The following is a 27,569-nucleotide window of genomic DNA, read 5'->3' as shown; positions in this document are numbered from 1 at the left end:
CTTTTTCTGGAGCGCACCCCCCCTCCTCGGCCTAGAGTCTCTTAGAAACCCCATACATGCGATGCTTTCATACAAGAATCTCTTTCAACGTAAATACGCGCGAGAAACTCTGGATGGGGCCACTTCTTTACTATTTGGCCTTCGCAATCGGCAACATTTTGGATAACTCATGAAGCAAGAACTGCACTCGAACATAATATCATTTAGTGGTTATAATGTGCTTTTTACAACTTAAAAAATAAACAATTGTTACACTGCGAAACACATGAGAGAGAAATTGATTAGTAAAATCATACTTTAAGCGATCAAGTTCCACCCTCTTTTCGTCTTTTCTACTGATGGCGCAACAGACGTCATGGATAAACTGCAGGCAAAGAGTGTTTGGAAATCTACTCGTCTATAACTTAAACTGAGAAAAGAAGATTCAGCCAGAGAAGAAGATGAAAATAAATTGGTGAGGGAATTGTCTTTACCCTTAGACTAGGCACTTTTTCTTTTATCTTTTCTTTTTCTGTTCTTTTCTGAATGAAGTGATTTATACTAATTTGAAGAAATAATACTTTAATTGAACTATTATTAAATTAAAATGCTAGTAAATATATTAATGATGTAAACTTAATGCATTTATTTGAAGATCTATAGATAGATTAAAAATAAAAGGGTATATGCAAAATTATCAGATTTTTGGAGTAGCAGTCTATCAAATTAGTATTATTACTTAAATTGTTCAAGCATGTGAACTTTAATTTATGTGTGCTGGATTATTTCGGTTTTTCGATGCACTAAAAGTGGTGTTGTTTTTGTGCTTGCCGGTCAGTTTGCTGATCACGTGATTTTTTTCTCCTTCCTCTTCCTCTCTTTCCCCTTCTTCAATGATGCATTAGGTTTAGCGAGGAAGAGGGATACCAGACGGTGGCTGAAACGCGGCCGTCTCTGCTGCCGAGCGGCGGGGAGACCATGAACGGTGGCAGCGGCCTGTACGAAGAATCCAACACCAGTAGAAACAGCGGAGAAGCCGGCAATAACAATAACGGTTCGGCTCTGCAGCCTCTGCACATCCCTGCCAAGCGACTCACTCCGAATAGCGGCAACCTGGCCGTCACATACGCCCCGACGGACTGCGGTGGTGGAGATCCATCGGCGGCGGCGTCCGGGGTCATCCGACATGGAGGCCACAACGGACAGCCCGGCTGGGGTGCGACTTACTCCACGGACGGTCATTCAGCTTTCGTCGACGCCCACCACGTGCCCCAGTATAATCATCAACCCCTGTGCAATGTACGCGATAGTGTTACCGCGGCTGGTTACTACTACAATGCTGCGATTGACAGAAAGCCACCTCAGACTTCTTCCATTAAATTCTGGTCTAACTCATATGACGCTGGACCCAGCACAGTCACTCCAGTACCTACGGACACATGCCAGTCATTCGCACCACAAACGTGGTGTAACTATTCACCATATTCAGGCACAAGGGTCCATCCGGGACATATGGAACCTCATACACCACAGCCTGTGTCCTATTTTCCCACAGCCGAGGACAGACCCAGGGTCCCTGGCTCTATGGACAGTGTTTATCCACAAACAGATGCTTATGGCTTGCGGAGTTTTCCCACCGATGTACATTGCGCTACTACCTACGTCCAATCTAGCTCAGGTAAGACAATTGTATATATATTTCTATGATTCTGTTTACTTTTTTTGCATAAAAACTCATAACAATTACAATCGCAAATAGCATCACAAGAAAATTCTGGCTACTTAGATTTCATGATCTATTTATAAAAGAGACTGAAACAAAAAGAATAAGATAAAGATTAATGTTGGATCCTTCTTTGCATGATAAGGATACAAATCATAGAAATTATAAGTAGTCTTCAAACTCCATTAAATAATTATCAGTTTGTTCATGTAACTGCTACTGAAGGTTTTTAATTACATTAGTTTCAGGTGACATTAAAATGCCTCCCGAAAGTTCATCTTCTTTATTTTAGTGAAGAATGACTAGAACTTAATAGCTGAATTTTGGACTTGAGGTTTCAAGTAGAAGTTGCCATGCTGAATATTATATTACCATATTAAAAATTCAAGTAGAAAAATACTTTCTCTGTGTAACTCTTTCGTAGTAGCCTATTTTTATTCTGCTATGTAGAATTACTATTAAATAATGCCATGCTGAAGCTGTAAATTATGTCATTATGATGTCAAAGCTATTTGAAATTTGTCCCAAATTTGCTTCGTATTTCATTAAATATGTTAGATGAATTGCAAAGAAATGAGCATCGTACTATTTTGTACGATTACGCAATTTTTAACATTAGTATATATATATATATATATATATATATATCCTTGGTAGAAATCACTTTTATAACATATGCATTTGTCAGTATCTGTACATGTATGCTAAATTATGTTTTAAATTCATAAATTAATATCGTGGAAGAAGCATCTAATTTTTAAGAAATAAAAATTTTAGGTACTTTACTGTTAAGAAAGCGAAAGGTTTGTTTCCGGAAAAGAAAACGTTTATTGATTCACCGAAGCATCCAAGCGTTAAAGTTATACAAAAATCAAAGACACATTTTATGTGAAAAGTGTAGTCGCATAGCATATTAAACTATCAATAACACAGTTGTTATTACGGCTCGATTAAACTCTTTGTCACCCGACAGAAAGCATGATTTAATATAATGAAGTATTGGAAGTGTAATGTCTTCAAATAACGTTTAGTACGTGACAGTGACGATAATTTGAAACTTAATAGCCACCTATTGCTTAATAAAACCAACCATAAACGCATGAAAAGCCGTAGTCATAAAAATGGGAATAATAATGAGTTTTTGTCGTAAAATGCGTGAATGGAAGAACATAACTCGGACTGCATGCCGGTTTAAAGGAATGGTCTTGTGTAAAGTTACCGGCATCTTTGTTTATTTATTTTCTTCTGGTTTACGAATGAAATAGAAAATTTTTGAAATAAAAGATAATAAAATGGTTTTAGAAGCTTTTATAGATGCAGGTTTGTGAATATTATATTTGCTTATATTTTCTCTTAATTATATTGCATAAGAAATGAAGTACATTGTATAATAAGAGAATGCAATCTTCTAGTTTTGAGATTATAAAGAAAAGTACTATTCTTAGTGGCATTATTTGGAACAGTTTACATCAGGATGCTTCATTTTTGCCAATAGGAGATGGATTTTATACTTAGCAAATTGCAATATAAAACAATTTTTTATATCGAAGATAGCAATTTAAAATTTTAATTATTATAATCGAACTTTACATGTATTGCATCTATTATGCATATAAAAGTTGAGTTATGCTCTTGTACATTTTTACATAGTCGTAGATAAACCACAGCAAATGAGCATATCCTGGAAACTGTAACTTTAACAGCTTTTTTTTTTTTTTTTTTAAATTAATACATCCCATATTTATAAATCAATCGGGAAAATCTCAGATATACGATTGCACCCTCCATTGATAAAATGAAAACCCTAAAAAATGAAATAAGGAGAAAATGTATTTTACTTCCTAAATAACTTCAATAAAATGTGTTGAATACCTTATATAATGAAAGAAGTGCTTATGTAGCGTATACGCTGTAAAATTCGTTTAGTGAATTATTATTTATAATTGAAAATTTTAATATGAATTCATTTTATTGGACATAATCTGAATATGAGAAAAATGAAGTGTGCTTCCAAAGTATTTTGTAATCTGTCTTACCGACTCTAATAATAAATAAATGCTTACTTGACGAATTTCATCTGTGGTTTTAAGATTCATTTGTTCTCCACTAGACGTTACAGATTAAGCATTTTAAGATAAGTATTGTGCTGATGCGTAACATATCATAGTCATACATCTTTTCGCTTGAATATTTAGTTTTCTAATTAAGTAACGAATGCATGTTATGGTACAGAGGTAATAGAAATAATTCTCATATGTTCATGAATTGCAAAGGAATTCTCCAAAAATGTGTTGTACATTGAGCTCTCCTATATTTTTGTTATGTAGAGCGAGCATTTAATAGATTCATTGCAATATTTCAGTAAACATCGATAAAAACTAACCACCCAGTGTATACATAAAATAGTGCTCTATTTTTGAATTGCATTACAATCGGGTTAAATTTATTCTCTGTCACAATATCGATGAATTGATTTTTTTTTTGACATAAACGAATCATCAGTTTTAGCACTTTTTAAGCGACTTACTGTGATAAAAGCATTTAAAATATACAACTGCTATATTTTGCTTACAAATTTAAGGAAAGAGTTGAAAGACCAGAAGAGACCGTTTTAAAAGTAATAAATTGCCAAGAGAAATTTGAATTTTTGACATTTATTTACCATTATAAAAATAAAATTGTTTTAATGCACCATTTTTGCTGTTAAAATTTACCCTCAATTAATAAGAAATTTAATTAATACAAATTTACGTATGTTTATTTTATTCAAATAATTCAAAGAATGTTACCGATGGATACTTTTTTTAGCATAAACTGATCCTTATTTTTAAAAATGGGCTATCAGTTACTGATAGGAATAAAATCATTTAAAATATACAAATGGCAGGAGAGAAAAAATTATGGACACATAATTTTATTGTAATTTTTTAACGCTGACATTATTATGTAATAACAGAGGCTGGTGAAGAAACTGGCTGTGTGAATGTATGATTGTAAATTATTACTAAAATCTCTCCTGTTTATCGTCGAGACGTTGTGTTCTATTTTTTTATCAGGGTGGTCTGAAGTCGAAACCTAAGGCGTCTGTTAAGAGTTGCCGCAAGGGGTGGGAGAGTGCCCCTCCTTTGAAGGGTAGTTACGTGTCAATTGAGTAGAAATTCCCTTTCTTTCTCTTTTAGTTGAAAGGAAACTAGAATCTCCCGGTATCTTTAGCTTTAAAGCATAGAGGAAATTTTTTACCAAAGATACATTCGAAGACATTTCGAATCTGCCTTCTTAGTAAGGACATGAGGTATTTTTCACCGGAAGATTTCTTTTTGAAATCTTGAGGTATTTTTTACCGGAAGTCTTCAGCAAGACATAAAACTTTAGTCAGTTTTATGTCTTGCTGAGAATATTCTAGTAGCAGAAAAAATAAACTGTAGAATTAATCTAAGTGTAAAATATGTATCACTATGAATGAAGTTGTTATGTCAGCAGAAAAAATTGCTAGAAATATTTATGCTTGAGCTGATGACACGTTTGCTATATTACGTGAGCGCGCATGCAGTTTGCAAGTTATGTATATGTATTTTAGTGATAAAAATGCCAAGCATTATTCAGTCATTGGAAACTTAAGGACCAACAGATTTACATTTAAGGACTAATAGCATTTACTGCTTGAGCAATGCGTGAACTAATAGAAATTTTTAATAGTTGGAATCAGTTGCTTCAAACTGAATCACGTGCATTTCGGTGGATTAATTACTCAAAATATTGCGGGAGAAAAAGAGATAATGAAGCTTTTTAACAAAATAATTTTTATAACCATCTAATACACTAAGCTGTGGATGGTTAAGAATTCAAAAATCACTTATGACTTAAAGGCAACTAGAATTTAAAAGTTCAAAATATGGAGTTTTTATTACGGAAGTTGGTCCCGAATAAAAGCCCCAAAACAAAAAGTTGCATCTTAATTTGGCAATGATTTTTTTTTTTTTTTCTTCACGGTAAATGAAAAATATACTGTTTTCATAACTTTGTTACCAAATCTTATGAGGTATTAAAAAAAAGAGTCATTGCATATTTTCAAGCATAATGTTTATTATAGGAAAGGATTAAACAGAAAGGGAAAAGTTAAGTAAATCAATAAAGGAAGAAAAGATCACAGTAATTTAATTACAGGGTACATTGAGGCTTTATTTTAAATTTATCAGAATATTTAGAAAGTTAAAAGCAGTGTCTAGTTATATGTGCTCTGATTAAATAGTCTGTAGGCTGGCATATTAATATTTGAGGCAGCTTACCTACCTTTCATCTTTAAATTGGTTTAAATATAATACCTAAGAAATAGAAACTTTAATGAATACAAAAAGAAAAAGGGCTTTAAGAAAGTGAATTCCATACAGATTAATTACGGAGAAAGAACACTTTAGGAAAACAAAATATGAAGGAGAGTGACAATATCTGTTAAATTACTATTCGAATGCCAAAATTAAGACTTATCTATAATCCAGCATAGTTATATGCAGAAAATTTCGAAGAAGGCACTTGATATTCAGCGTATTTTAAAACTATTTTTCATATTAATGTTTTTATAGTGTGTTTTTATTTAAATAAAAATTATATTCATATCTTTTCATAATTTTTACGCTAAAGCTTCTACTTGGCAGTCGTTTGAAAGAGAATCATAAGTGGAATTTTCACAAATGACACTCCAAAACTTTTAGTTATCATGCTATATTCAAAGAATAACTCCTAAACACACTGAACTTCGGGCTTTATTTTACATATTATAAGGCATTATTCATAAATCAGCGTTTATATCCCTTGTTACTAGACAACACTCATAAAGCTCTTTTGCTTTGCTTCATGTATACTATATCACATTTATTATGCAAAAGGTCTTCCAATTTATTTGCAATTTATGGAACTTTAAATTAACTGAACTCATGGAAAAAAACTCTGCAAATACTATATATATATATCTTCTAAAGATATATATCAGAAAATCTTATAAAGATTATAAGATCTTATAAAGATAAACTCTGCAAACTCTGCTTATAAGTTCCTTTGATCACAGAGTTCAAATGTAAAGAGAAATCTATGAGATTTCACTTTTTTTTCCTCTCGTGGCACTAAAAGGGGTCTTTTGAAATGGATTATTAATTGATTGATTAATAGTAATCATTTAGACTACAGCCAAGTACTTAAGGTTTAGGTCTATCTCAGAAGGAAAGTTTTCTTGGAAATGTTTCAGACAGTCTAATTATAAGGAAAATATAGCAATTTATGGAGGAATAATAATAACAGTACTTGAATGAAATCTCAGGATGCTAATTGATTTTACTTGTTTAATAGAGCTTTCCCAAAGAAGAAGGAACTCTTGCTGAGGAACTAACAATATTTAGAGTTTTAACTCTCTTAGTCTGTGCTGGTTTACTCGGATATTAAATCTCGAACAAGATACATAGTATATTTTTACAATAACTTTTTTATAACTCCTGATACAAATACTATTAAACCAACCGTTAAAATCATGCATAAAAATTCAAGTCACATACATTACGTCGGCCACATTGTGTGAAAAAACCGTATTTTAATTCGACCCTCGAACTAACCTGACAGCATAACCAAGCAAACTGAAGAAAAAATAAACGAAACAAACTGAGGAAACTTAAGCTAAAAATTTTAAGATTTCAGTTCTAGTTATGCACAGTTGTATGCTTACATATATTCTAGATATGGGTAGATCTGGTATTTTTAAGACACTGAATACATAAATTATTTTGTAAGGTAAGGAAAATTATTACTCACTTATTTCGTCGACTGCAATTTTGGCTTGAAAATACGAATAAAATAAGGAATCCGAGAGATAAATTAGATACAAAGTTATGTTCAATATTAAAATAAAAGTTATAAAAATATAGAAGCAGCCAATAATAAATGTAAAACAATTTTAATTTAAATATTTAAAGCCGTTTTGAAAGTAATCGTTTCCATATTCACCCTATTTTACGTTCTCCCATACAATTTGCATATTTAAGCTAAATTGAAGAAAGTTCATTGGTTACTTTCTTACTGTGAAGTAGGTTACGAAATGTCTTTTTTTTTGGGGGGGGGGATTTTAAGTAGATATAATTTTAAATTAGAGAACTGCATTAATTTTTTCAGAGCCAACTAGAGTTACGAATTAACTTTAGAGTATATTAAGATCTGAAAATTTGGAGAGAATATTCTCATTTTAATCATCAGGTTCTAAACAATACAGAGAAAATGTACGCTATTTTTCCTTACTTAATTTTACATATCATTTAAAATTCATTTCAGTGGCTTTGCTAACAACTGCATGTTATTTTACACGAAATATAAACAACAGAATTAACAGTTACAGTTGGAATTAATTTGAAGCTTCAGAATATTTGATTGTGAAATGCGAGTAATGTGTGCCCAACTAATTCATAAGTTTTGAATTTAAATGTCGTGATATCAGAGCTGAATATTAGGAATTAAACAACATAACATATTGTAAAAATCCCCTTTAAGTACATGGAAAAATTCATGCATTAAATTTATTAAATAATAAGAAGTGTTAAATCTGTTAGCAGTAAAAATTGTGCTACTGATAAAATATCAAACAAGATACGCGGTTAAACACACACGCACAAAAACAACAGCCAAAAATCTCCTTTTATTTAAGCTGTGCAGTTCCTTATGTTCCTACATTTCCATATAGTGCAATAAATCTATCCATAAAAATTTAATATAGAAATAAAAAATAATAATATTTTTTCCCAAACACTGATCGGATCATAGGTTCACGAAGTCAGGATATATATACGTGCGTGTAATTTTTTTTTCCTTTGATGTATAAGTTTGTGGTTATTCAAGGTTTGCGTATAACCTCAGGGCAAAAAATGAGGAGAGCTGCCTGAAAGATGAACTATTTATTATACTTTCGCTAACATTATGAAGGGAATAGAAATTTCTTTGTTTTCTTACGTTAAACTCTGGTCCAGAGGATGGTGTTATAATAGAAAGGTCGTGTTTACTTCAGTTTCTGCTAATTCATCTGAAGAGTCTTTTTTCTTCTTTTTGGTAATTTATTTGACCAGTTTAGAAGCTCTTATTGAAATTCTACTGGTTGAAGCCATAAATTTGAAAAGAAACTGGTACCTTGAACCAGATTTTAAACATCTGTACATTTGGATTAGATTAAGGGTCATAATGTAAACTACTCATCCTGCTCAACAAATGAATGTATTAAACATTGAATTCCATTTGTTAAATTATGCGAATTTTTATTTCATGGGGCCCAATATTTCTTGTGAAAGCATTCCAGATTTTTATTTCATTATGTCTGTACAAATGCATAAACCATGTAAGGAAAAGTGCTATAACAGTGGCACTATTGAAAATCTACATATACCACCTTCGTGTATCTACGCTACCAATATTTATTTACTTGGAGACAATTCAAAAACACATAGAAGACTTCCATTGGCAGTTAAACCCCAAAACATCAAGTTCATGTTATGACATTTCACTAAATAGTATAGGATTAGTATGAAGAAAAGTGCTATAATGCATATTTAAATACCAGTGATAAATAATTCAGTAATACATTTCTGAACATCAGTAATGAATTTTTATGCAGCAAGCCAGAATGTACTATTAAAAATTATTGAAGATTAAACACGATGAGAAATTGTGATTCACTCAGGAGCAATAGTTTTAGAGATTTAGATCATTACAATTAAAGCTAAAAAAATTATTTTCGTAATTACTTTTACATTTAGAGCATTAAGGCATTGTAGTGTAGTCAGGCATTTGCTGAATTTCGGGAATCTAAGTTATATCGAGTCTGCCGTGATGAATTTATATTTATACGGTTGTTATTAGTAATATTGGTATTACGTATGTCATATAAAATTACAGCAGAAATGAAAATGCAGTTGTTACCCTAGAGTTTACTTTTCCATCATATCATAATAATTAAGTTATTGTTATTATTAGAAATATGTTCCAATATTTTGGTTCGACATTTCTGCACAGCTAAATTTTATATCCTAAAACCAATATCTAAAAGTTATTTTTCTTAGGGAAAAAATATTCAGCAGACAATTGCCTTACTCTTTCTTAGAAATAATAAGGAAACCAATATTTATAATTTACATTTGCCAGTGCTTAATCTCTGAAATACAAATGTGCTATAATAATAATAATGTTAGCAGAAAAGCTTTCAATTGAACTGTGATAATTTTTTCAGTTGTGTTAATATTGGGATAGCCAAACGTTATATAATTATATAAATAATTAGTATTGACTTATATAGTTATATAAATAATCAGCTGTTTCATTTATCTTGATTACTTCCAATTAATTCTATCTCTGTTGTATTAGCTATTGGTTTTTCTTTCTCTGTTATATAAAGACAATATTTCTCTATTCTAGTATTTAAGTTTATACAAATATGCTTAACAAATAAGAAATTTAATCAAAAGCTTTTTGTAAAACAGCTTATGTGCTTATGTGCTATGTATATATATATGTATATATACCCAGAAAATCTTATAAACTATTCACATCTTTCCCTGACTATTTTGCTCCAACTATTAAAGAGTTGACGCTAATACAGCACATAAGCTGTTTTACAAAAAGCTTTTGAAAAAGCTAAATTTATACTTAATTTACGTTCAGACATCACTATGAAATTATATATATATATACATACAGTTGAAAAAAAAATGAACAAGAAATGCACCAAAATAGAGTTTCAAAGATATAAAATAAACAAATAATAAAGCAAAAATATGGCAAACTAAAAAAAAAAAGTCTTAGCTAACAAGTAAGGTTACAATTAGAAATTAAAAACAGCATAAAAATAGAGACAGAACAAAGCAAATATCAAAATGAATCGGGAAATGTCATAATGGAAATCGAACGAAGGCCGCAAATTGACGAATTACGCCATTTTATCATAAGAACTGAAATTATATATTAAAAAAAAATCTAAGTACAGTGGAAGAGTCAGTGTTTAAAATTAATTTGCATTTCCTTTTGATATTTATTTTGTATTTGTTTTTAGCACTCATTTAGATTTTCATCTGTAAATTTTGTTGCCTTAATGGCATTTGGGATATTGTTTAGTTGTTTATACTTTTCTCTAGTGCAATTTCAATTTGATATTTGTTAATTTTGTGCTTATGAACAGGTTTCTGTTTAATTTTTTCCTTTTCTACTAACTTGTATCTCTGGAAATTATGCAAAAAATCTAGTAACCGTTGCTTCCTCTTAGTTTGTTTATAGGTGCGATGTATGTCGTTCGGCTTAACATGAATATTTTGTATATTAATGTCTGTCGTCTTATATCAATGCCATGTGTGAGCATTAAGGAATAAATTTCTCCGTCATATGAATCGAAGTAATCTGGCAAGAGCAGTTTCGAAAATGTTTTGCTGGAAGGAGCAGCTAAGTACCCAAAAGGCGCATGAACTAAATGTAACTTATCAGGAGAGAACAATATTCGAAAGAAAACTATCATGGCTTGAAGTAAGACTGTAGGCGTACAGGAGAATCCCCCCCCCCCCCCCCGTCTTTACGAGAAATTGATGTCATCCGCTCCGCGCAAGGCTCGACAAGTGAAAAGAAATTCCCTCTTTAACTGTTCTTTTTCTCGATGCATTGCTCGATTGGCAAAGCAATTGAGAAGAAATTCAACTTTAGACTTATTGCTTAAACCTTAGGCTATGGTGCGGGGTTAGTCCGAGACTAGCCAAGGGCAAAAGAATCTTTCCAGGTGTTTTTTCTTTTCCTCTGTCCACTGTTATTTGGACAATTCTGTCTTGCCCTTGAATTAATTGTTGTCTCTAATTTTTTTCTTTTCCATTCTTGAGGCAGTTTGCTATAGTGTCGTCAAGTTTCGAAAGAATAACGACTGAATGCTATTCTTTTTGTTACAGGAGGGCTGTTATTGCATTAAATTCGTGCCCGCTTAGTTGCAGTGCCTTACAGTTTCCCGTCGATGATTGTTTCTTTTCTTATAAATCAAAAGTGTTTAGCTATCATAAACTAATTCGACTTTACAATTGCAGAGGCAGTATGGAAAATTTTTGTCGATTAACTTCTCCAAAGTGAACTTAGAGTTTTATACGTGGGTGTTCTTAAGTGCTCGAATGATAGTTATGAGTGAAAGATATATATATATATATTATATATTATATATTATATATATGTAACAGCTTTGCTCGTGTTTGACGAAGAGACAACCTTACTCAGGATCACATTTCAGCTTAAGGCTGCTTAAGTTTTAATAATAATTATAAAATTAAGTCTCCTTTGGAGTCTTTTTTTAGGGGAAATGAGCATATTTAAGCTTTGATATTTTTTTACCAAGTTTAAAGGCATTTAAATTTTAGCCACTGCAAAACTGAATGACGGCTAATTCCGCGCGTACATGTTAGTAGCGGATCTTATTTAGAGTTGTGTTGTACAAATAACGTGGTTATGCATGAATCTCTCTCTATATGTATATACCTACATATATGTATGGGTATATATTAAAATTTGAGAAAAGAGTAAATTTTGTATAATCGTCAGTTAAATTCCAGTAATGATCTGTGATTGCTATTAGCTTACAGTAAACTGCATACATTTTAGCAGTCAGAATAAAGCTTTAGAATTTCTAACACCAATTATTTTCATAAATATTTTCAGTCATTCTCTAACTTTTCAATAGGAAAAATTGTTTATAAAACTGTAATTTATACGAATGTGTATTGGATTCATTCAGTGATTTCAAGCACGAGACACGGATCCCCAGATTTCAAGTATTTAATAATAAGTCTGTCGTAAAGTTTGTTACTTTTTATTTTGGCTTAGTTGATTGTGCCAAAGCATACAAGCTACTGCAAAGAAATTGGGTGAAGAATAAAATTCATCGAGCTATGAAGTCTGCACTTTTACAACGACAGATATCAAAATAAGTAATAACGTTGAAAAGGAGCAATCTTAAAATAGGCAATATTCAGTTTAAGATTAAATATCACTTTTATTTTTTAAAGACAAGTTCTGCGTGTTTCTGTGAACACATGTCCATTTTTTTTCCAAAGAGAAAATATACTATGTTAATGTTTTTATACTTTGAGGAATGAATTTTTTTGCTTCTCAAAGAGAGGTACTTTGTACCTGCCTTTCTGAAATTTCATAGCTTTTTACTTTAACACTAATCTAAACTGAATTTTGCTTAAATAAATTGAGTAACAACGCATTGTTTAAGAATGACAAACTGTTACAACAGTGTCAAAACATTAATTAAATGCATATTCAGTACTTTGAGCCAGTAGTTGAAAAACATTTTATAGCACTCCAAATTTCCCCGCCCCCCGAAAAAAGTAATTGTTTTCTAAATATTGAATCCGAATAATTAAATAACTTAAATGGTTGTTTAATGGTAATAACCACTATGGAAGTGTTGTTAAACATTATGGTACGCAATAACCATTATGATAATATTATGGTTACTGAGATTGAATAACTATCAAATGGTTATTTAATTGCAATAACTCAAGTGGTTATTTATTGCTCAAATGGTTTGTATAGATTTAGCAATTAAAACAAAATGAAATGAGTTTGATAGTAATGAAAAATGCATTAAAAATTTTCGATTATACTGGATCATAAAATTATTACTTTGTTTTCGGTTTTAACTTCATCGCTTTCTCTATTACACGAAGTATATGAGTTGTTAATTATTCATTTTGCATTTGTGCGGTATTAGTTAATATGCGAATTGTAAATAATTATTTTTTTTCACGATTTCTGGCATTTGAAACGTTTCGTACATAAGACTAAAGATTGTCCTTAAATCCTTGATGATTTTGAAGACTTGTAAATATATTCACTATCAGTCTGATTGCGGTTTGTGTTGTGGACATGCATGAGGAATGATTTCTGTCAAATGGAATTAAAAAATATATGCCTAACAATAAATCGTTGGAAAAAAAAAGTTTTTGAACGTCGTAAACTAAGCTGGATTATATGTAATAATTTCATTTATACTTCAACCCGTCTGGTCTAAAATAAAATTGAGGAAGAGGCAACTTCTGTTGTTTGATCATTAAGTTTTATTTAATAATTTACAAATTTATTTGTCTGGGAATGTAGTATTAATGTTCATTTGACGCGTCTCCTTGAAAATTTGTGAAACATATTCCTTAGAATTATTTTTGTTTGTTGACGTTACTTCTGTTTGCTTAACGTATTACACATGAAACTTTTGCGAGGAAATTCTTTTATAAGCATTCAATTTTAAATAAAATTTATTAAATTTACTAACCTTTCCTTTCTTTGTTTATTTGTTTCCCTGCATCGAATTCGATAATATTGAGTTTGTACGCTTCTGTTTCCTGATTATATTTGTGGATTGTGATCATAGTTGTTCTTATGTTCACAAAAGCACAAAGATATTTTGTTTGATTCTAAGTAAAAATTCTGTGGGGAAAAAAAAAAAAAAAAAAAAAAAAAAAAAAAAAAAAAATCTTTGATAAATAGTAAAACGTTCTACTCCTTTAACACATCTTCTTTATTTACTAGTAGCAATGAATAAATTACCCTAAATCTCTGAAACACTTAATTATGTAAAAGTATTCATTTTTACTTAACTCACCTCAAATTTTAGGTGGAAAACTAATAGGATTTCATGACTAAAAGATAGTTTAATCTAGGGAGAAAAAGAAATAAATGATGATTATTTAGAACATTGCACAGCCGTTATGTCTGGTTGAACGGTTTTTCTGTTTATTTTCTGTCATTTTGTATTAAACGACTTACTTTTGAAAAATAGTGAATAACCTGCGTCTGTATAAATATTTTAGGCTTTGGATATTTTGCTTGGCGAAGTGCTGAGAAATGTAGAAAAATGCTACCTACTACTTTAGTATTACAGATTGACAATCGAATAATTAGTATCATAAAAACGCATCGTGACCAGAAAATTTAAGTAGTTATTAGAATGGAAAGGGTTTCTTTCGGCATTTGTAACGCAATAATCAACAAAGCCCTGTTACAAATGTAAAACTGCTCGAGTCGTTTTAAATATTTCAAAGACCTAGTAATCCCATTTCTATTTGATTAAAATTCTCTTCAAGCAATTCTTAAGGACCCATTTTGCTAAAGCTCAAGTTTTACGAAGGTAGAAGAAAATTACAGAATAATAGATGCTAGGGAACTTGTTCAACTGTTAAGAGTAGGATAGTCCTACAGCAGGAGACTGAAGAATTATTTCTATATTAATCATTGCGAAATAAGGGTTTAACAAGAACAATAAAAAGCAGAATTAGTCATTAGAAAAAGTCAAATGTGCTCTTTTATTTTTTTGTCGCAAAGAAATCTTGATTCATCTGAAAATCCAAGTGCTGAACTATATTCGCAGATAAAAATGATGAAATAAAAAAAATAGAAATATTCGTAGTTTACCTCTATGTATTAAACCTGTATAGAAACGAGATAGTGCTACTTTTCTGCAAAGCGTTTTATGCATAAGTATAACGATTTGTTTTTTTCCTTTCAATAAATTTTCCGACTCAAAGGCGCTTTGCAAAAATCATATTATTTCCGTATAGTTGGTTATTTATCATTTGGAATATTAAGATAATTATTATTTTTTCATTCCAAGGTAATTAATTGTTTAGATTAACTGTTTAGAGCTAAGTGATGGACAGTAAATTTTCATTTAAAATAATGCAATCTATAGTTGCATTAATCTAGAAAGTTGACTTTCAAAACTACATTACATATTGCGTCATGAATCGTTAAAATTCAGTTTGTTTACATATTTATCAGCTCAGCCATAAAAAACAAGTTTTCCAAACAGAATACATATTTCAGACATCTATACTTGTATCTGAGAGTCAGAATCACGCTCTAGCGGTCAGAGAGTCAATGCCTTAACTACATGTTCACATCTGTGTCCTTGAAAAGAATGAAGAAAAGACTACATTGCACTTCAGTGCTTTTAAAGTGTTTTTAAAAGAGATCTAAATTAAATGGTAATTTTATTTCAATACAATTATAAAAATTCAATGCTTTTAAAGAATATCTATATTAATGCTTATCTTATTTCAATAACATTATAAAAATTAAAATTAATGTGTGCGAAAAAAATGTATTGTAGGCTCCGAAGCATTTTCCTTTGTAGATGTAAAGACAGTAATTATTTATTTCCTTTATACTTTTTGAATGAGGATTTTTGCTGTACTAGGCAGTCACAAACCGAAGCATAAAATTAGTAATTCCAAGATAACGCGAAATGGAGAACAAAATATTAAAAGACAAAATGGCTGAAGACAGTTTAGTTAGTATCTGGTCTTGACGAGAATTTGCATTTAATGCATTCATTTTGTTGAACGAAATTCGGTAGGAAGCGCTAAATAGGCATTTTCGTATTTATTACGCTGATAAAAGCATGTCTTAAATAACAATGATTTATGCATTTCTAGACGTAAAAAGATAAGTACCTATTCAAATTCATTAGGGAAAATCTGTCATTAAATCTTAATATATAACGTTTGATACACGTTTAATAAAGTACATATTATGAATTCTCCCAAATAATAGCTACAAATTTAAAAGCTTGTTGTTAAATTCGTATAATTTGTATGGTATAGTTATATTACCCTAAATTTTATGATTCTATTTAGAACCACTGCTGAATTTTATTATAAATTTGCAAAGATGTGTACTCTTATAGTTAGTTTTACACAAACTAAGTTAAACTGATGCACGTGAGAACATGCAGCACGCACTTAGAAATCTTTTTTTTTAAGACTCATTTGCATTTATATTCAAAGCTTTGACAGACATTTTGCATATGTATTCAAAATCAAGACATTTTGCATAATATTCAAAACTTGGTCACCAGAAATTTTGAATTTTTTAATAATAACAAAACTTCTTGTTAATTAGTTTAAGATTATTTTATATTTAAAGATTTCATTTTAGTTTCCTTTAAAAAATTTGCTGAGCTATTTGTCTTGATGACAAATATCAATATATCTAAATAATTATTTAAAATGATTAAGATAGACTAGAAAATAAATTGGACATGGAGTAAAAAGCATATTTACAGCTTTGAATGTAAAATTAATCATATGTTCTGGGGACTCTAACAGTAATATGTTTAATTTATAAAGCAAAAATCTTTTAAAAGATTTTCTAGGTCTCTGAATTATAGTTGTTATCCAGAAAAACTTCTGATCCAGAATTTTTTTAAATTATTGAAAAGTAAGAAGAAAATATGGGAATCTATTTTTTAAACAACTATGATGAGCTCAGGCAGTGACGAAAGTATAAAACTTTAATATAGAATACTTTAATATCTAAAAATTATATATGGCTCCAAGTTTTCTGGAAAGTCCAATAGAAAATAATAACGGGAAGTTTCAAACATCTTAAGAATCTTTTTGTTATATTTTTAATTTTTCAAGAAATATATTAGAAATTACTTCAGAAATTTCATTTCCTGAACAAATTAGAAGGAGTACATTAGCAATTCAGTTTAATTTTTGGCTCACATCTTGTCTTTTTTTTTTTTTTTTTTTTTTTTTTTTGTGTGTGTGTGTGTGTGTGCCTGTGACTTATTTGAGTAGAAAGCTAACAATAACTATGAACTATTCGTAAGTTAAGACTTTCGAGAAAAAGCCCATTTTGCTCCCAGAAAGTAAGTTTTGCTGTAAAATAGGATAAATAAGGTGTGTAATGCACACATACATAAACACGGAGTAACTTTAACTTTTTAAAGATTGTATATTATTCATTTGACAGAATTTGACCAATTGTACTCGAGTAATCCAACAATACGACAAAGAAAAGTAATTTAATTTATTATTTCTTGGAAAGTATTTATTGCCATCCACATCAGCTATTTAGAAGTATGGAGTTCCTCCCCCCCCCCAAAAAAAACAAGCTAAACTTTCCTGTTGCAATTATTTAATCCGTCTGAAGCTTTTTAATATCATCGAACTTGAAGATTATATTTCAACGTTGCTTTTTGGCTGTTAATTTAGGATTGATTAGCTTAACTCCAGTTATATCGATAAATAATAAACTGATAGGAATGATCAATAATTTCATTTCATTTAAAAGAAAAATATGACCCAGAATTTTTTCGTTTTTCTTAAGCAGTTATTTATATATAAATCCATAAAATTACAGTTATCACAGATTGTTTTTCTTTCCATTTTATGCTTTATTACAATTTTTAAATATCGCGACTTTTACGAGTTTATTACAATATAAAGATGTCTAAATCATGTATATTTTTGGTTTTAAGTTAATTCGAAAGAAAGAGTGCCCTGTTACAATATGCAAATTTAAAATTGTGTGCTCGATTATAAGATTATTTCATGATTGTTTGCTCAATAAAAGAAAAAAAAAATTATTGGAAGTTTCATTTTTGAAACATTTTTTCATTTAGAGAGAAAATTGTTACAAATCTTTATTGCCAGCGCGTGTAACAACACGCAAATTTGTTAAAGTAGGAAATTATTAACTAAAAAGGCACGATTTCCCTCTTCTTATGGCTTCAGCCTCGGTCTCACATTTGTGGAAAGTATCTAATAACGATTCATGCCCGTTCATAGGTTCAGTAATTAGACTAATCGCGTTAGCTGTAGCGATCAACATTATGTACTGCTGCTATTAGTGACTTCTGATTTCAATTTGGAGGCGATTTCCAAAAGCCCCTTCGGTCTTAAATCATAAACAGTTTCTTCTGGATTGCAGGAAGTGGCAAAAGAGAGCTCCTCACTGCCCATTACGGCAGTGGATTGCTTTCTGAGGGGCTGTCTGTAAATTAAACTTGAGTATTCTAGTTACACATCACTTCCCAAAGGATCGATTAGAAATTATTATTAATTTTTTGAAGCATATTCTGTCACAGAGAACATTGTGTTGTTGCTGACAAGTAGCAAGTGAAAGAAAGATGGATTCTTTAAAATTGTCTTATGATCTAAAAATAAATATAAATTACACAACTGAAATCAGTAAAACGTTATAGTGTGTAGGTATTATTAATCTTCAAATATCACGGAAATAGAATTATCCTGTTTTATGAGTTAAGGGCAGAATTTCAATTATTTTCCAAATATATTGGTAACTTACTCTTCACTCAGCAGAAGCTCTACTCTCACTTCTTTTACATGAATTAATAAGTTTTATTTTTTTCTTTTCCATGCATGGCTAATATGAAAAATAAAATTAATTTATTTAGTTTAAATTAATCATTCGTTAAGATTTCTTTAACAAAATACCCTGTTATTTAAATCACACTGTCATTTTTCATCCGTTAAGACATTTTGTTTAAGCAGAAGAAATTAAATTATTTTGCTTGAAAATAAACTTTTTAAAGACATGTTATTTCACACTATTTAAGAGGCTTCATACTGCTTAGGCGAGTGCCATTGTTGCAAAAAAGATAAATTGTTACAGAAATGGGAAAATGAAAATTTTGCAAGAGGGCATCTCCCCCCATAGGAAAATAGTTCTCGAGTGCTTCATCACATTCCTAATTCTGAAGGAAGTACGGAGGAGAATAATTACAGAAAACGTCCAATAATAGATTAAATTCTTTTCGTCTCATGAAAATTGGATTTAAGCACATATGAGAGTAATTAGAAGCAAAGGCATTTGAGAGCTTTGTTGCACCAAAATTTATATAAAAATATAAAAATTCGGTATAGATTCATTATTTTTCATAGATCGGTTTCCAGATCGAAATTAAGAAACAAATTGAACATTGGTTTCATAAATGACGTTTATTTTATCCTCTCGACACTGATTTTAAAACAATTATCCAAATTTAAGTTCATTAGGTAATTTTTATTTCAATGCATTATTATTGATTATTAAACAATATTATATCTATCTAACAGTTAAGGAATATCTGGCTAGCATTTTACTCTAAATGTATGCTAATTGATTAAGATCCATTTCTGTTATCAAATATTTTTTCAATCGAAATCTACATAAACCTATTTCCCATATCTTACATTCAAAAATTCGAAGAGGAAAAAAAAATGTATGTTTCGTAGGCGCTCTCAGTTGATCAAAGTTTATTAATGTTTAGCAATGCTTTTACACAAAACATAGTATACAGAGTTTTGATTAATTTCATGAATTGAATTGTTTTGTTAAATTTTTCTTCTAATGTTGAACTCTAAGGCATCTCATAGGAATCGGCCTATGCTACTAAGGCCGGAAGCAGTGGTCTCTTCATTATGAGAGGCACCTATTAGAAGGGCCACTATTGCCTGTCAGTGAAGAGACGGAAAAATTACATACATGCCTTCTTCGGGATTCGAACCCGAGCCCTTCAGTACGGTAGCCAGAGTCACTAACCACTTTCCCGTTTAGGCGGTTAATTAATTAGCTTTACAGCTCTTTGTTGCGCAAAGTTTGAATTAGGCTGTAAAAAAACGATTAAATAATTTATCACTATCGTTTAATTTTCGTTTACTTATCTCCAAGTCTCAAAATGTAAATACACGTTTAAAGTTGGATTTATTCGCTACTTTTTAACTCCTTCATTCTCATTCACATGCAATTCATACCGTAGCTAATTTCACAAGTTCGCTTATTCGATTCGTTAGAGAATCGGGGGCCTACTTGTTAGGTCTTAAATATTTTTATTTGCTCAGTTTAAAGAAAAAAGAATGTTTCCCTCTGATTGTACTCTTGCTACATTCTCAAGCACAGCTTGTTCATTTACTTCTACTGAGCATTCTTAGAAGTGCCCACGTTTTCTTTTTGTCATGCTTGCAGCCGTGAAATACGTTTTAATTCACGTTTTCTAAACTCAGTCGCTTAAGACTAGAATGTACTGATGTCATTTTGCTATCGAAGCACATTTTTGCCTTTGTGTCTTTCGAATTTCTTTTTTTTTTTTTTTTGGATTTCAACAATTTTAAGTGACTTTTCAATCAATTTATACCAAACGTGCACAGTCAAACTTGTTATATTCTGTATTAATGTGAAAGAATTCTATAGTCAATTTTAACTAGATCATATAGTGGGGTGATTTCGATATCATGCCCAATTCCAAAAGCTGGCGATATTTTTTAATGGCTGCGTATCTCAAACGTAACGCTGAATTCATCTTTTTATTTCATTTTACTCTTTTTTTATTTGAAACTCTTTTTGAGGATATTAGTCTAAATTACTTTTCCGTCATTTTTACTGTAAATGGTTCAATTCTGCTGATATTTTGTTGAGTGTTGTGTTTGCAATGTACTATTACGAAACTTGTCGAGCTATGCCATTATTTCTTCGTAGAACGTAATATCCAATGACTATTTTTATCATTTCAAATTAGGAATAAAAATTCAATTAAAAATTTCGAATCAGCGCTGATTAAGGAATAAAATGCATATATTAAAATTGCTTTTGCTATCTTTGAAGAAAGTAACCCTAAACATAGAGAACGAAAATAAAAGGAACACATAGAGTAGGATTTACAGAATAACCTAGATCTAGGACATGATATGATGGATGATAAATTTTTTCAAAGCGTAAATACAAAAGAATTGCTAAATTGTATAAAGCAAATCTAGCAGAAAATGTGAATACCGTTTAAAGAAAAATTCCGGAGAATTTGAAAATCTGATAGGACATTATTGACATCGAAGATGTGTATAAGAAAGAAACTGCCAGTACTTACATTAGTAGTGTATCATTTAAGAAGGAGAAAGACATTAATGTTATCATGACCCTAAATTTGCATGTTTTAGTAGATCTTAATGAAAAGAAAACTCTCGAAATAATTAAATTTCACAATAAAAAACAAGGTTGTCCAGGCTGTTGTTAAACTGTCCAGGCTGTTTATGAAATTATCGTGAAAGCAATATTAAGGTAATCGTTTGTTCGAACACTTTTACAGTATTTTATCTTGCAGCAACATATCATTTAGAAAGCTCCATTAGATAAAAAAATTTCAAGGGAAGCTCGAATTACAATTACGGCATTGGTAAATTAACTGCTTTCAAATTATGCAAATGTAAAAAAATAATAATAAATAAAATAAAAAACTGGGGTGTGGGGTTTTAAAATTGTTTGCCCGAATCAAACAAAAGTGACAGCGACGGCTGTTCTCAGGGTTGCAAGGTTAGCCATTCTTCTGTTTATCGCTTTCAAATTAACACCCAAATTTAATGGTACGGAGTCTGAAGAGTCTGCAAATTGTAAATTAAATTACTATATTAGGTCGAATATAAGACGACATTTCTTCCTTTATGATTACTTTCTAATAAAAGTATGCGTCTGTTATGCAAAACTAATATTTAAAATATACAGGGTGATTCAAAACGATTTACCTGATTTTAAGTGACTTTATAGATGAAATTTATGAGCACATAGGGACTAATAAATGAAATGAAATGAAAGCTATCTAAAGTTTACCTACAGTTTTTTCTTATGCAATTTCTCTTTGTTATATGAACAACAAAAATATGATGATATATGTTTAAATAATTTATTACTCATCCTTCAACAAGAACATATCTTTATCTCATGCATGATCTGTAAGGTGATTTTATATGCAAGATTTGTTTCGATATAAAATTCCTTCAAATTTCATTACTGTCTCATATGTGAAGTCATGTCGTATTACGATCAGTGCAGTAATTTATACGATTTTTGTTGTAAATTTTCATAGGATTATAAATCAGAGTATGTGTACTCATACATTTTAAATGCATTTCATTCACATTTAAAAACTGTCTAAATTAATTTGCTTAAACAGACTACAAAATATAAAAGAAGATTTATAAATATTCTTTTTCTTCTTTCTTAGGAGGTGAGCCGATGACCACAACTAATCCTTTGGAATGGACAGGAACCGTAACTGTGCGAAAGAAACGGAAGCCATATTCAAAGTTTCAGACACTTGAATTAGAAAAAGAGTTCCTCTTCAACGCCTACGTTTCGAAGCAAAAAAGGTGGGAGTTGGCTCGAAATTTGAACCTCACTGAACGCCAAGTCAAAATTTGGTTCCAGAATAGGAGAATGAAAAGTAAAAAGACAAGTCAGCGGAATGCAGAAAATAACCAAAATAACACAAATACAGCCAACAGCAGCAGTAATAGTCAACAGCATAATGCTGCAGCCAAACTTAGCGCTTAATGCGCACCTGAAAGCAGTATGTAATAAAAAAACTTCTGCGGTGCAATTAAATAGTACAGAGGAAATTGCTTTCCTATGAACTTCTGGGCAAAGGAACCTCTTTCCTTAAGAAACTGGTAAAAAAATTAATTTAATTTATTAAGTTAAATATTTTATTTCATACATCGCCTATTTTGCATTTTATTTCTTCAACCATCTTATTTATTATACTTAAAATTATTGTTAAGTTAGGACTAATTCAGGAAAATAATACTCTAGAAGTTACTTTGTCCAGGTAGACACTAATGGGATCGCAATCTTTCCAATTATCATTCGGAACTGCCATCATAATCATTTTATGATTAATACTAAAAGACGAAACGGAGGTGATTAGCGTTTACAATTTGAAATTGAGGATATTGTGAATAAATGTGTTACTATTGAATGCCATACATGTCCATGAAATAAACTCTGGGAATGAAATTTATAGTTTCAGAATTTACATTTCTTCAGGGAATAGAGAAGTGATGGAAGAGAACATTTAGAATTTTCATCTTTGGTGTATAAATGAAATAACATTAATTGTATAAAAAATATGTGTTGAAAATAATCGCTATTTTCGACTCGTCAATTCGAATGGACGATAATATTATTTATTTGTTTTCAAGCCTTCGTGTTGCATTAAATTACGACTTTTTTTTTTTTTTTTTTACTTTTATCTGTGAAGTTACAAAAGTTTCAGTTTTGGCCATGAAGTTCAAAATTAAGTTTTCATGGTAAATGCTGAGTTGTCAAAGCGCCTCAAAAGAATAATGCTCTTACTTACAGCATACTTTTTATCACAGAAGCATGATTTTTGCTTAAGACAGCTGCTGTAAGTAGGAATTAGTTTTATGTTACACGAAGCATTCGCAAATGTGAGAAATATTGAATATCCTATTTTTCTAGTGCCATTTAGATTTTAAAATCTGTAAGCCTTGAATAGAATTTGTACTTGCTTTGCTTTAAGAATCACCAAATTTATAGGTTCTACATAAAATACTAAACGCAAAGAATGAATGAGGTAATGTACACTTAAGAAGACTGTCTTTATTAATCTACATTTAGGTAGAGGAAAATAAAAATTTGGATAAAGTATAAATAAAATATAAAACACATTTGATAAATATGATATAATTAATAAGATTATATTGATTATTAAAGTTTCTTTAGCTGTGAGAAGAAGTTTAAGAGAAGATTAATGAAGTAATGCAGCTAATACTGAAAAAGTGAAATTTTTTAAATTTAAGTTGCAAAATGGTATTTCATATTCCGTTCTTAAACAGTATGAATTATTAGTAATAATTCAAGGTACAAAAGTAAATCATGTCTGCTGGCTTATCATAAAGTAAGAGCCCATTTTTAGTACTTAATTCAGTGTAAATTCGTCATAATCTAATAACTTAAAATTGTCATTATAAAGGAATAAGGCTATTTCCATCGTCGTCTTAGTTTGAAAAGCACCATTTTAAAGTAAAGCACAAAAATACAGTTATTTGTTATTTCGTTTTTTACATAGTTCAGGTATAAATCATAAACTATTATAAATTAGAGTATAAAGTAAGGAATGTAAGAAAAGAGAAGCTTTCTTCCCTGTTTAAAAAATAGATTATTAAATCACTAACTGAATACTAAATTATTTTCGGGACAGGAACTCTTTCTATACCTTTGCAAATACATGCAATAAGAAAATTTTGTGTGAAAAAGAACAGTTAAAATTCTTGGTGAGAGCTTTCAAATGCAGTGAAACTTCCCTAAGAATATCTGGTTTCTGATGATTTTAATCCTCTGGGGAGGTGATTGCCTTGGAGATCATGTCTATCGGCGATGTTCACTACTGATGCTAATTTACGGTCTCGGAAGCATTTATCACTTTCTGAGAGGTACTCTATGGGAAGCGGTCGCTGTGAAAAGTTTCATTGCAATTATAATAATACGCTTTTAAGGTGGAATTTCAATATCCATAATATATTTAATTAGGAATTTTGAAGCAATGTTTTAGCTAACGTACAATGCAGAATAAATGTGTTATTATTTAATTACGTCATTAATTAGAAAATTTGATTTTATGGGTAAAGATTTTCCATAGTATTTTTAAAATTATAAGAATGATAAAAAATTATTTGTTAAAATGCATTTGTAAAATTACAGATAGATTAAGGAAATTTAATTGAATTGAAAGTTCTGAAAAATTGTAATTAGCTGCAAAAAATTATGACTAAACAAATGTTATAACTCCAGAGAAATAAGAAATATTTCTCATTATTTTGCTATATATATATACACACACATATATAACATATTATATGTGCATATACATAAACATATGTTGTACATATTTATGTATATATTATTATACGCACATATATATACGTTATGTATGTATGTGTATATAACTATACGCTTTGTTTTGTTTATATGTATAAGTGTATAAAATTTACACTCTGGGCTGCTGGCAATCGTACTTTGTTTTCTGCAACAGTTTTGAATGATAATAATATGGAAAACATTAGAATTTTTTTTTTCGGTTTCAATATTTCTCTAATGATTACGCATTCTTGTGCATTTTAGTGCTGCATATAGGCTATAGGCTAACTTTTATTTTTTGACTGAGAACTTGTGTACACTTGGTAAATTTTACCTTCATTACAAAGAAATGTAATTAATTTAATTCCTTGATTTATGTTTTAGGCCATAAACGGGTAATAACTACCTGAAACGTACAATTTTGTGTTATATAGCTATATAAGGGTATTTAGAAAATCAAACAATAGTTTAATATTGGCATGTTGGAAAGAAGCATTTAGAATTCTGTGTATTCTACAAAGAGAACCTGACTTTAAATAATTTTCATATTTTCTCAAAAAGCTTTCTTATCATTCAGAACTGCTTGCAGTCTATTGTGCAATCTATGGTTTATGTGAGAAGTAAACGGAATGCCTTTTTGATAAAAATTATTTTACATAATCCTATAATGAGATTTATACTTTCAATTTTTAATTATTATGTAAAAATATTTCTACTGTTGTTATCGAGTGCTTCAAAAATTGCTATATTCTTTGATATATCGTGCAATGAAAATTATCTTGTTTAGTACATATAACAGACATTTTTAGAAGCTGTGAAGGAGTTTTCAGCAAATGATAAAATATTTTAAGCTGAGTTGGTTACATTAAAAGCTGAAATTTTCATTTTTTGTATAAACATCCATATAAATGTAAATACTTATATCACGAATTAAATGTGATATTTCTGTGTTGTGAAGTAAGGAAATAAAAGTTGATCTGTGAATAAAGCGTGATATTTGTTACCTTTATATACATCTACACATTAGTTTACAAATAAGAAAGTAAATTAAAATTTACAGACTGTTCATAATGCCTTGGAATTTGATGTTTTTAGTAAAAACTCTCTTATATCATATTAGTTTCACTGCATTAATTTTTCGAGATAATGCTTTAATAAAAAATTATTTCATTATCTCAGATGAAAGAATCATTTTTATAATTAGTTAAAATAACATATTCGGCTTTCATCTTTATTTATACAACTGAATCTACCAAATAGGGAAAACAAATACAAGTTTCAATACTTTGAATGATGTAGCATTTTCTTCATAAAGGAAGCACTTCATAAAGAACATTTTTCGGTTATAAAAGGAAGATATTTACTTTTAGAAGAATATTCAATTGTCTACCAGTTTTATTGAAGAATTAAAAAAAAAAGAATATTATGTTAAAGGCGCTTTTTAAATGAGATTTAAATGAAGGGTCCACTGAATACCTTCATTTTTATAATTTTGTATTTGAACACTCATTGTTGGTGGATGCTGTCCTTAACTCTGACTCCACTTGCAAATTATACAGTGATAAAAACCATTAGAGTTACAGAGATGATTTTATTGGCAACAAACTATTGTAATTTGATTGAGTATATACAGAAAAGGTAGACATTTCAGTAAAATGTATTTAATGCATAATAGTTCATGATTTCTAGTCAAAATCCAAAGTTTAGGTGATAAAACAAAGTAAATTAATTAAAATGCATGGTCAGTAATATTTTCCTCATGCTGGCTTTTTAACGCAATGGAAGAAAAATGAAGGAAACAAAACAATCACTTTTCTTATAACCCCAATTTTTTTCTTTCTTCTTTTGTACGTATCTGTTTCTTCTTCTCTTTTTAAAAAATTATTTTTGCTGTATGAGGATAACTTATTTACTACTATATACCGCAAGATTAACGTTTCACACGGACAGCACCAATGAAACTAACTCTTAAATCTTCAATTTAAGTAAGAGAATCCTTAAGCGGTTAAACTCAAGGAACAGAACAAAGGACGAATATAATGTTTTTACTTCTTTATTTTTAGTTATTTCTTTCTAGGTGTGAAACTCAGGGATCTTCTATTTAATATATTTCTTAAATGCAGGTTTGTTTTAAAGTTTCGGAGGATTTTTTTTTTCTTTACGTTTATGTTAAGATAATATTTCAAATTACTGAAAGAAGCATAAAGTAATTATAGATGCTGTAGATGGAAGTGAGTAGAAAATTATTTCTGAAAATATGTGGTTGAGTAATTATGTCTAAAAATGAGTTGAGTCAGTCTAGGAGAGAATTCAAAAAGTTATAACTACCACTTACTATGTATACTTTCCTATTACTTTCCAGTGACATTATTTCGAGCAAAATGGGGTA

At 30.0% G+C, this 27,569-nt stretch overlaps 1 protein-coding gene across 1 annotated transcript; it reads left to right on the top strand.

Annotated features, from left to right (window-relative positions):
• Window positions 1-26,168, top strand: LOC118191840 (homeobox protein Hox-B9a-like). The gene is made up of 3 exons (XM_035362693.2): window positions 1-454; window positions 885-1,657; window positions 22,527-26,168. The coding sequence occupies exons 1-3, from the start codon at window positions 441-443 to the stop codon at window positions 22,853-22,855; spliced, it is 1,116 nt and encodes a 371-aa protein (XP_035218584.1). The 5' UTR covers window positions 1-440; the 3' UTR covers window positions 22,856-26,168.
• Window positions 26,169-27,569: the final 1,401 nt, after the last annotated feature.

The sequence above is a fragment of the Stegodyphus dumicola genome, chromosome X1, assembly GCF_044657685.1.
Source record: "Stegodyphus dumicola isolate Sdum_Otavi_A_Nest chromosome X1, ASM4465768v1".
In the NCBI taxonomy this organism is placed as follows: domain Eukaryota; kingdom Metazoa; phylum Arthropoda; class Arachnida; order Araneae; family Eresidae; genus Stegodyphus; species Stegodyphus dumicola.
The sequence above is the reverse complement of the archived record's forward strand: the minus strand, read 5'-3'. Positions and strand labels throughout refer to the sequence as shown.